Here is an 11,606-nt window from a genome sequence, read left to right on the forward strand (position 1 = left end):
TCGTTTAGTTATTATTATTATTTTATTTTTTATTGTTATTTTATAATAATAATAAATGAATCTAGGAAGTAACCAGTAACTGCAGCTGTCAGATAAATGCAGTAAAAAGTTCGACATTTGCATATTTATACTCTAGTGCAGTACATGTATAAGGAAGCAGAAAATAATACTAATCAAATAAAGTGTAAGTACCTTAAAATTGCATAAAAGCGCAGTGCTGGAGTACAGGAGTACTGATTTACTGGAATCCTCGACAATCCTCCTTGTTCCTCTCTCATTTTGAGTTTTATTGTGAAGTTCGGACCCCCCTTCCCCTCCAGTCACACAGCAGACATGGCGGAGTACAGCCAGGCAGGCCTCCTGGCAGCTCTGCTCCTCTTCACGGCTCTCACGATCCGGGACGTTTACCTCGGTCGATCGAGCGTGCAGCGCGGACATCCACCGGCCGACAGCCCTGGCCTCTCCCCCGCGGACACAGAGCCCGGGAAAACCGCCAAGTCTTCCCTGTACACTGGGCCAGTTCTCAGGTTCCAGTACTGGTGAGTTCGTTAGCACGGAGGCTACGGGCTAACAGCTAACAGGCTAATAGCTTGTTAACACGTCAGATAGGTTCTATAAAGACTGAAACTGACTGGGACATAAAAGCTTTATAAATCTCTGTAATTTATAAAACATAATTTCTTTACGTGTTGTCTCCGGACAGTCTTTGATTGAAGCTAAAACAGTTCATGTGAGATAACAAACAGATGTGATTTAACTCCGGTCAGACTCACAGAGTAGCACTAATAAATTTGTTGTAAAGCAGAAAATTCCTACTTTACAGCACTTGGAACATCGAATGTTTGACTTTTTGGCCCAGAACTCAATTAACATGTGAAGCGATAATCAGAATACGGCAGATGAATTTCCTGTCTGTCGACCGATCTATTCATCAACTAATCATAGCAGATCTAGTTTTGTGTTTCTCAGAGCACAGATCTCAAAATCCAGACCCATCAGATTATGCCTTTTCAGTTTTTATGGCTAGTTCGATTTTCCAGTTATTTTAAAGATTTGGATAATGTGTAAAAACTGAAAAAATGTGATGATAGAGACAGAATCTACTCAGTCAGATTTAGATTGAGATATTTTGTTGGATCGATAATCAGCAAAGTGTCAGTTCAGATTTAACTTCATATTGTTTTGTTAAATTTTATTTCTTTTTCTTATACCTATTTTGTTTCTTCTTGTTTTTATTTATTTAACTAATTAACTTCATTAATTTAACTTGTTTTGCCTTGTTCTGTAATAAAATCTGTTTTCTGACTTGTACTAAGACTTTAATACAAACTTAAATGTCCTCCTCAAGACTGTAAACCTCCTACTTCTCAGAGACCACAACAGAGACATGTCCTCAGTGCACACTGAGTGTCCTCTCAGTGTCCATAGTGTCTTTAGTGTCTTCAGAGTCCTCTGTGTCTTCAGTTCAGATAATAGAATCAGTTCTATTGTTTCTCTATTTTAAACAATTTAAATATTGTCAATAGATGCTGTCTCCAGAAAGATCATGAATACAACAGTTTATTATGGCGGAGATCACCTGAGCTCACCTGACAGGTGTCACCTTATGGTATATTTTCAGTATCTCCTGAGGTTACAGCAAAGTGTTCCAGGAATACTCTCACACCATCAGCAAACTGTACCCGGACATCCGCATTGAGGGAGAAAACTACCCCCCAACCCCCTTCAACAGGTGAGCAGTGACATCACCATACTACCCCACTGTGTGTGTGTGTGTGTGTGTTGGGGGGAAGAGTGGTCTCTATGGGTAAACAACATGGATATGTCAGAACTTTTTTCTCCCTCTCACTCTCACTCCCTCCCTCTTTCTAACCCCCCCCCCCCCAGGTATGTTGGTAACCTGATCTCCTACCTGAAGCTCCTCTCCATCCTCCTGATTGTGTGCGGTCAAAACCCCTTCCTCCTCCTCGGCCTCCAGACTCCCAGAGCCTGGACCTGGAGTCAGGACAACAAGGTAGCTTTTACCACTGTTACCATGGCAACAGACAGCTGGTTACTATGGCAACAACTCTAACATCACATGACTGTGTTTACTCAGATCTTCTCCTGTCTCATGGCCTTCTTCTTCTGCAACATGATGGAGACTCACTTCCTGTCGACTGGAGCCTTTGAGGTCACTCTGAACGGTGAGTCTGATTGGTCCAAAACATCATGATGTCACTGAAAAGTGAGGCTGATTGGTCCAAAACATCATGACATCAGTCTGAACTGTAAGTCTGATTGGAGGAAGACAAGGAGTAGGTAGAGGTAGAGGTGGGGTTTGGTCCAGTAGATGCAGTTTTATCTGGAGCGATCTGGTAGGTGTAACGGTGGTTATCATCCCCTCTCTGACTTTAACTTCCTGGTGTAATGGTGATTATCATCCTCTCTGTCTCTCAGACGTCCCTGTGTGGTCAAAGCTTCAGTCGGGTTATGTCCCGAACATCCAGGAGATCTGTCAGATCCTCGACAACCACCTAAAGATGAACCAGGCGGATCACATGACCTTCTCCTCCACTTAAAGCTACACACACAGGTAAACACACAGGTAAACACACAGGTAAACGTCTGCAGCTAGACCATTGGTGTATCAGTCACAGTCATGTGATCTGTGATCTAATAAAAGACAACAGAGGGTTTAGTTTTCATTTCTCCTCATGTTGTTCTGAGCGGCAGAAACAATGGAATAAGAGTTGCTACCTGGTTACCATGGTGATCTACCTGGTTACCACAGTGATCTTCTTGGTTAAAACTAATCCAGCTTCATGACAATGTAATCCTGAGTTAAGACCAAACAGAACTAATAACATTGATCTGACTTTATGGTACAGACTTCAGGTCATGTGACCTTGTGTGACCTGTCTCTCTCTCACCCCTCTCTCACCTGTCTGACTCTTACGCCTGTCTCTCCTTAGCCGTGCTGTATTCAGGTGTCCCAGCACAGTGGGACGTTCAGCCGCTGGCATTCATGAAGGTCTGGCCCTAAAGCAGATTCTGTGGGGCCCGGCCGGATGTACCCCGCCACGAAATGAGCGCACCCTTTGCACCTGGTCACAGCTCAGCACTACAGTACCCACAATACACCTGTCAGCAGGTGGAGTCCGCTGTGCTCACAGACATGCTGAGGACTCTGCTGGTTTCTAACTGTTTTTTTTGGTTCAGGTTTATTTTATTTATTTAGTTTGAGGTTCAGTTTTGTCAGCAGGAACAATATTAAACTATGGTACCACTGTTAGCATCATGCTAATTAGCTGCCATCTGGACAGGAAGTACCAGACAGGAAGCAGAAATAAACAGAAATGTAATGAATAATTAAAATGCAGATAAATGTGTTCATTGTCAGTCTGCTATATTTGAATTAATGTCATCTTTGTTCAATCTGTAAAATGTCTGAAATAAAAATAAAAGTTTGAGTTTGTGACTTTGTCTTACAGCAAAAAAAACTTTGAATTCAACATGAAACCAATGTTAGGTTTTTAATGTGAAACTAGGAAATGATTGTGTTTTTACTTTAAAACTGATTAAAATAATTGAAATTAGACAGATTCAAATGATCACTGGGTTATTTTTTCAGTCCAGTTATTCATGACTTGCATGTTATTTATAGATAACATCTTTATATAAAAATAATTTCATATATTTGTGTTTTTAGCTTTCGATTTCTTTCTGCTGTTTGTTTCTACTAAATTCTACTTGTCTCTTGTTTCTGCAGCTCAAATATTTTTCTCTTCATCTTAAGTTCCCCGAAATATCCATAAGTAAATAATCAAGTTTTGAGAAGAACATCTGCAGTTATTTATTAAACAGTGATAAACTGATGAGTTTCATCAGGACAGTTTGATCAGATTTTATAGACAGAAAACTGGAAAGAAACGTTTTTTTTACTCCCCAATAGAGCTACTCATTTCAAAGCAGGAAACCACAGACAAATCTGTAAAATAAAAAATAAAGTGTTTAGCATAAAATGTTGTCATATAAAAGATAATCAATTAAAGAGAGGAGCTGATGAGAAAAAATGTTTTCACGGTCTTTAAAACCACGATGCTCATCCATGTTGCTGATATTTTTCAGTAACCTGAACTCAGAACAGATGATACTTGAAAACCTTATTTATATCAGTGCTGAGACACTGATGGATTTTTTGGAATAAAAGCTGACTGAACTCAGACTGAAAATGGAAAGTTTAGATTCATGTTTTCAGATTTAGAGATGAGTGGAGTTTAGTTTTTTTCTGCTCACAGTGATGAAAAATTTGAAACATTCAACAGTATCATGTTTTCGAAGTCTATTGGTCTGATGATCCACATAAAACACTGAAGGTAAAATACATTAGAACTATTTTCTACTGATAAAATACTTAAGATAAAAACTGCTGATACACAAACTAAGTAATAATGGTTATGTGTATTATCTTTATCAGATGTTTATTATTGCTAAACATTTCAATTTTGATTTTATTACTGATAAAGTAAAATCAGATTTTTATTTATCAGGTACATGTATTAATAATCGTCTAAACATTTTATTACTAACATTCATTATGTTTTTTTATTATTAGTACGAGAAAAAACCCGATAGTTATGTAAGCAGAGGTGACCTGATAAAAGTGAACACCTGTATGTGACAGGTACCCTGATGGTCATCCTCAAATTACAGCAGTTTGACCCAACTGATGAATCTGAAGTAAAGAGATGAAATGAGACAGACATCAAGAGCAGAACACCTGAAACACACAGGACAGGTAAATAATGTACACTTGTGTGTACATATATTTTTTATATTTCTGTTTTTTTTTATTATTATTATTATTTCAGGACAGGTTAGTTTTTTTCCAGGGGCCGGAGGTCTTTACTATGAATCAGGATCTGTGGTTATTGAGGTAACTTCAGGTTTATCTCTGGGTTTTCACGGTTACCACTATGGTTTTCTTCTTACCAGGGTACATCACCATGGTAAGGAGCAAGTTAACAGCCCAATACTGAACAATCAGTTCACTGGAAAACCAGAGTCATCATTCCTACAGGATCCTGACGGGACAAAAGAGTTTACAATTAAGTGACAACTAATAAAGAGCAACAGATATTTTTATAGATCAGTGGAGTCATTTTGCTGTTTGACGCTTTCCATGTGTCACTCTGGTTTGAAACACAGCTTCTAACAAACAGAGGGAGAGTTTATCACATCGAATAACTACATAACTATAATAGCTTCACTTTATTGAACAAAGATTACTTGATTTCTGACATGATCCCTGATAGTGTCGATGATTTTACTCTGATTCTATCACTGCAGCAATACGATTAGGAGAGTCTGATGGTAATGGAAATGAAAACTAAACCATCTGATGTCTTTTATTAGAAACATTATCCACACACTGTTAAATATTTCCCATGATTGATGAACATGCCAGTCAGATGGACCTCAGATATGAACTACTAGAAACCGTCTGTCATTAACTTTTTTTTCTTAAAAAAAACAAAAAACAAATTTTAAATCTGCATCAAATATTCGTAATAGTTTGTTCATCATCAAACAAAATGACAGAAATACTCAGTCAGCAAGAAACTTTGTAATAATTTCTGTACTTATATACTCTATATCCTTAGCCTGACTTTAATAATTTCTATAATAATTCATAATTTAATAATTGTACTTTATTCATGGTTCTGACAATGTTGCTTGTAATTTACACCTCTGTCTCTTTCACATGAACGTGCTCATAGCCAGACAGGAAAACACAGAGTTAACGGAGCCAGTTGATAACCAGCTTCCTGATACAAGTTATCCGGGACGGCCAGTGTTAGGTTCAGTGAAGCCAGATAATGAAAAGATATCCTGGATATGTTTAACTTCCTTCATAGTACGGCCCCCGGTCACAGATGAGTGTTTACCTGGTCGTAGGTTAGTTTTAACCTGGGGCCTGTACAGTGAAGTAAGTTAGGCAGAGCTTTTATACGCATTGATCTGTTATCTAGAACATTACATGCTCCAGAGCAGGTTAGGTGTGCAGCATAAGTTACCATGGCGATATACCCAAGTAAGAAGTGAACCCCCATGTTTACCCTGAAAACCCAGGGTTAAACCCGAAGTTACCTTAGTAGCCACGGATCCTGCTTCATAGTAAAGGCCCCAGTCACAGGTCAGTGTTTACCTGGTCACATTTTCTGCGGTGATGTTTGACGCTGCTTTTGTCTGAACAGAAGCTGCAGGATTCAAAAGGACAAGCTTGAGAAACACAAACAACACAACAGTTTGCTGCATGATTCACATTGCCTGCAGCTCACCCGAACATCTGAACACTTGAATTCCTGAAGATTTTACTCTTCCTGTGTAGTCAAATTTATAGAAGTAATGTGGTGTTTGGTAGGTGTGAGACTCTCACTTGTATTATTACTGCATGTGGTCAAGTCAAACATCGTCATAACATAACATAAGTAGGATCAGAGGAACAGGGAATCTGCAGTTTACCTGGTATGTCTGGACAGGTAAGGACAAGTGGAGACATGGTGGACAGGTGAGGACAGATGATGACAAAGATATTCTGGTGTGTGTGAATATTTAAAATCAAGTTTCCACTGTTACTCACCTGAGATTATCTGCTGCAGGTAATAAGTGTTGTTGCCATGAAAACAGGACTTGTTGGTGTTGTGGATTACCTGGGAGTTGTTGGCGTCTATTTCCTGTTTCCTGTTCTGTTCAGTCTGAACATTGAATTTAATTCTTAATATACAGCTCAAAACTTTATTTTTAAGTAGAATTTTTATGTGCTCACTGCTGAAACTTTGTGGTTAAAACATTAGCAATAAGTCAAACACTGAAAGAAATTAGAGTGGCAGTTAAAACAGAGCCACTGAAAGAAATTTCAGTTTAAGTGAATGAAGCTGAGGTGTTGGTTGAAATGAAAAGACTGAAATGAGTTTCCAAGTGTAGCTGATAAACGGAACAGGCGCCAGTTCAAGTGTACAGTATAAACTGTTGAAGCGTAAACACTGAAAGCAGGTGGAGTAAACTGTGTAAATGTGTGTGAATGGAGGAAGCGTTGGAGTTAGAAGAGCTGAAGAAGTTTCATTGTGAGGATCTGAGACCTGGAACGTTTTGAAGTGTCATCTGGAGAATAAAAATCCGGTTGGCAGTTGTTGACATAATGTTGAAAATGTGATACTGCGAGAGACAACGAGTTTGTCGATATGTTGAATCAAATATTATGTTTGGGGTGTGAGACACGTATGAAGTTCTCGTTTTTTAGAAAGTTGAACAGTTGAAGTTTTGAGTGCTTAGAGACGGAGTAATAACAAAGATATAAAACTAAAACTCTAAACTTTAGATTTCGGCCTTTGACTCTTAGTTGTGTCGCAAAGACAGAAAAGTTTTCAGGTGAACAGATGATGATGACTTGTCTCACCTGAATGTCACTTGCTTCCTCAGACTCAGACTGGGGTAAAGACAGGAGATGCTGACGAGCTGTGGAGCTCTGTCTCTGGGTAAACTCTGCTCACTGTCCCCCCTTGTCCTCTGGACTTCTGTCCTCTGAGACAGCCGAGTCAAACCGTCACTCTGATCTTCAGAGCTGGCTAAAACTGTCTGAACCTCTCCAGCTGAGAAAAGTTCACCTTCGTATGGAGGAGCACTGGGACATCTGAGGGCAGTACGAAGGTATTTTGTTAACTTTATAAAGTCGTGTGTGAGAAAGTTTCATTCTCGAAAAGGTTCCCCAACAGGAAAAAGAAAAACTTTGCAGAGCAGAGTCCTGCTGTCAGATATCAGCTGTCTGGAGACATGTTAAAGATGACTTCTCGCTCACCTGAAACTATTTAGAAATATTAATATTGCTGCTGCTAATACTGTGTCATCAGAGCAACATGAAGTTTAAACTGATTTGTCAGATTATTTTTTCAGTCTGACAAGAATAACACATTCACATTATGCAAGTTTAAATATTCAACACCTGGATGAATGACTTTCCTACCTGAAACAAACACAGGGCATCAGCAGACAGTACCTCGAGTTCACAGAGTCCAAACACCACAGGTCTGAATCTTCCTCCTCTCTTTCCCTCCCATAGACTCTGGGGGAGGCAGTCGGTCTGAAGATGACGGTATCCAACACTCTGATCCCATCAATCTTATCACTGTGATGAGTGTTCACCTGGTTTTCTTCCTCCTCACCTATTTGCCCCTCCCTCTCCTCTTCCCCTGGGGGGGGGGGGGTTTGAGCCTCAGGTGGTTCATAAGTGTATGTGTTACAAGACCACCTGAACACCTGAGATCAAAGGTCGACTATCAACTTTGTAATAATGTCATCACATCTGCGGCTGCACGTCTTGGAGAGGAGCAGAGGTGACAGCTGATCAACACGTCTTGGTGAAACAGGTATTGGGGAAAGCAGTCCCAGATGATCTGGTAAACCCAAATTAGTAGTGTGGATGAACTGGGAAAGTCTGGCAAGGCCTCTTTCAAATGAGGTCTTCAACTCCCACCTTCATTTCTGCTTCATCCCAGTGAATTTTGGGGACATGAAATCTGAGTAAACCATGTTCAAATCCTCCATTGTGGAGGAGAATGCTCAGAGTTGTGGCCAGAAGATTATCAGTTCCTGACTTGGTGTCAAACAGAGAACCTGCAGGTGGAAAACAGCAGTGAAGGAGGCCATCAATCTGAAGAAGGAAACCACACCAAACGGTTAGTCCAGGTGAATCCTTATGTAGCAGACAGGTATCAGGAGGTCTGAACAACTGCAGCTTCTGAGGAACAAAAACTCGGGTTTTGGAAGCGTTAAGAAGGCCACGGAGAAGGACTTTCAATTGGTCTCAGAGACGATCCGATAAACCATCAAAAGGGCGAGACAGGACTTTGTTCAGGCTGTTTTAAGCAGGGAGGAGAACTGCTGACCTGGACTGAGGATACTGTTGGATGGTGGAAGGAAACCCTTTGAGGAACTCCTGAAGCTGACTGACTTGTCCCCCATACAGGAGACAGGGCTTCAAGACTTGGGGGAAGACTTGTCCATTGACAGAGGTCAGAGGTTGTTTCAAAAGGTCTACAGTGGCACCAGGTGTGGAAAAGATTCACCCTGGGATACTGAAGAATCCAGACATTGTTGAACTGTCTTGGTTGACTCCTTACTGTTTCATGGAAGTTGGGGACAGTAACTCTGGAATAGAAGACCAGAGTAGTGGTTCACATTTTAAAGAAGGGGACCGGACCTCCAGCTAAGAGGGTATCACACTGATCAACCTCCCTGGGAAAACTTCTGTCACGCTGCTGAAAGGAGACTCTGGCTGATTGTTGAATCTCAGATTCACGAGGACTAATGTGCATTCTGTCCTGGTCCTGGATCACTGGATCAGCTGTTTACTCTTGAACTCACTACGTTGAAAGCTGAGTTCAAATATGTGTTCTCAGCAGGAAGTCAAACAGGTTCTAAGTGGGTTTTGGATTCCACTAGGGTGGATCCTGTCACAGATCTGAGACTGTTTACCTATCTGTCTGTTCACCCATCTATTTGTTTACCTGTTTGTTTACTTTTCTGTCTCTTTATCTGTCTGTCTCACCTGAGCGTGCTCAGTCTGGTGGTCAGAATCAGATCTGGATCAGATCCATCTTTCCTGGTCTGACCGATCAATCCTCCATCCAGACCTCTGCAATAGAAACACAAGAAATCTCACCAGTATGACCATAATGACGAGTAGAAGCAGAGTAGAACCTGAAACAGTCACATGACTCTTTAATGGTCACTTAAAAAAACACATAGATGTTCAGTTATATATTTCTCAGTCACTTGGGCAAGTCCGATATGGAGGCTTTGACAAAGTCAAGAAATTAAACTTTTCCTGTTTATTTTAACGTCATGGTTTTTGTGTTTTTAATTATTTAAATTTTAATGTTCAGTTTTTAGTCATTTTTAATTTTGAAAAATCATTTTAAGTAATTTTGCCCACCACCAAAAATAAAGCCACCTGATTGAATACTGGTGCCCCTTTCAGATTGATTAACAGGTCTGTTAATGCGGTGAGTAATAAAGCTTTAATAAAGTTTTCTGACAACGTTAACAGTTTAATTACATCATCACCTGACGTCCATTAGCAGAGCGTCCTGCTGATGTGGGGCAGAACTCAGCATCTTTGTGATGACAGTCACATCATGAAACGCCTCTGAGGTCCAAGGTCGAATCAGCACATTTTTCTACCTCCTGCAAAATAATATACGTGTATTGAGCCAAGGAACTAAGATTAATACAGTCCTGGTTAAAATTAATGGTACCTCTGAATTTTAAGTAAAGAATTTAGAATATGTTCAGAAATAAATGCAATTTTGTATAATCAAAATATTTTAATAAAATTTCCAAAGTAACTGATCAAAAAAAACTCTTTCATATAGTGAAATCAAACAAAAATACAAACATAAAATGTATGCTGCACACAATTATTGTCCCCTTTTGATGAATTTAAATTAGTTCCTCAAACAAATTAAAAAATAAATAAGACTCACCAGTGCTTTATTTTCACATGTACTGAATTAACCAATGAATAATGGTTTTACCCCAAAAAAGGGGCTGATTATTTCCAGTTTCTTTTTCACAATGGCAAAGACAAGAGGGCTGTTTGAGAGCATCAGAAATGACGTTATCAAAAAAAACGAACAATTCCAAAGGCTACAAGGCAATCGCCAAAGATCTTCAAGTCCCTGTTTCAACAGTTTCTAAAGAAGTTTCACAGTCATAAAAATGTTAAGACGCTTCCAGGATGTGGTGCTAAGAAGAAAACTCAATGAGAGAAGTCTGTGAAGGTTGATGCTGATTGTGGAAAAAAGTCCACACAAGACATCTAAACAGCTTCAGGCTGACCTTAATCAATCTGGAGTGGTGGTTTCATCTAGTTTGTAACAAACCAGTCCATTAGAAGCAGTAACTTGCAAATGTCCTGAACCCAAAGAAAAACAAGCTCAAAAGGCATCACAAAGAGATAGAAGACCCTGAGGTCAATTTACTACAAATATTTACCTATTAAATAAAACCACTGAATGTAATAGTACTGTCACTGAAAACTAGTCGACCAAATAACTTCTAGATGTGATAGAACTATATTAATACTACATAGAAACAAATTTTGGTTCCAAGAAAGTGAAAACTAGTGGAGATAATATTAAAAAAGGAAAGAGTCTTTGTTTGGGTAAAAAAATTAATTCAGTTACTGTAAAACTTTCAACTCTTTGCATGAATACATATTGTAAATTATCCTTAGGGTTTCTTGGTTGTTCAATACAAATTTCAATCCAACTTAGTGAAAAATAAGCAATTGTGAGGCTGAGAATACAAATACAAAGAATCACAGAAATTATTAAATTCAGCTCCAGGGGCTAAACTTCATAGATTCATAACTATAAAAGTATTTGGAATAGAGTTATAGGATTTTGCAGGGTCCCGTGAATTTAATAGAAGTTTTTACATGAATTTTTTTAAGACAATCCAGGACGTGAACTGGGAAAAGTTCTGAAATGTTGGTGAGTTGGCATGGAATGACCCCATATGAAAAGTGACCTCAGAACTTATGTTATGATTTGGCACTATGT

At 39.2% G+C, this 11,606-nt stretch overlaps 1 protein-coding gene across 1 annotated transcript; it reads left to right on the forward strand.

Annotated features, from left to right (window-relative positions):
* Positions 1–275: 275 nt before the first annotated feature.
* selenot2 (selenoprotein T, 2) lies at positions 276–3,460 on the forward strand. The gene is made up of 6 exons (XM_040119773.1): positions 276–539; positions 1,622–1,732; positions 1,888–2,014; positions 2,099–2,186; positions 2,440–2,575; positions 2,955–3,460. The coding sequence occupies exons 1-5, from the start codon at positions 334–336 to the stop codon at positions 2,559–2,561; spliced, it is 654 nt and encodes a 217-aa protein (XP_039975707.1). The 5' UTR covers positions 276–333; the 3' UTR covers positions 2,562–2,575; positions 2,955–3,460.
* The last annotated feature ends 8,146 nt before the right edge of the window (positions 3,461–11,606 follow it).

This window comes from Xiphias gladius, chromosome 23 (genome assembly GCF_016859285.1).
Source record: "Xiphias gladius isolate SHS-SW01 ecotype Sanya breed wild chromosome 23, ASM1685928v1, whole genome shotgun sequence".
NCBI classification, from domain to species: domain Eukaryota; kingdom Metazoa; phylum Chordata; class Actinopteri; order Istiophoriformes; family Xiphiidae; genus Xiphias; species Xiphias gladius.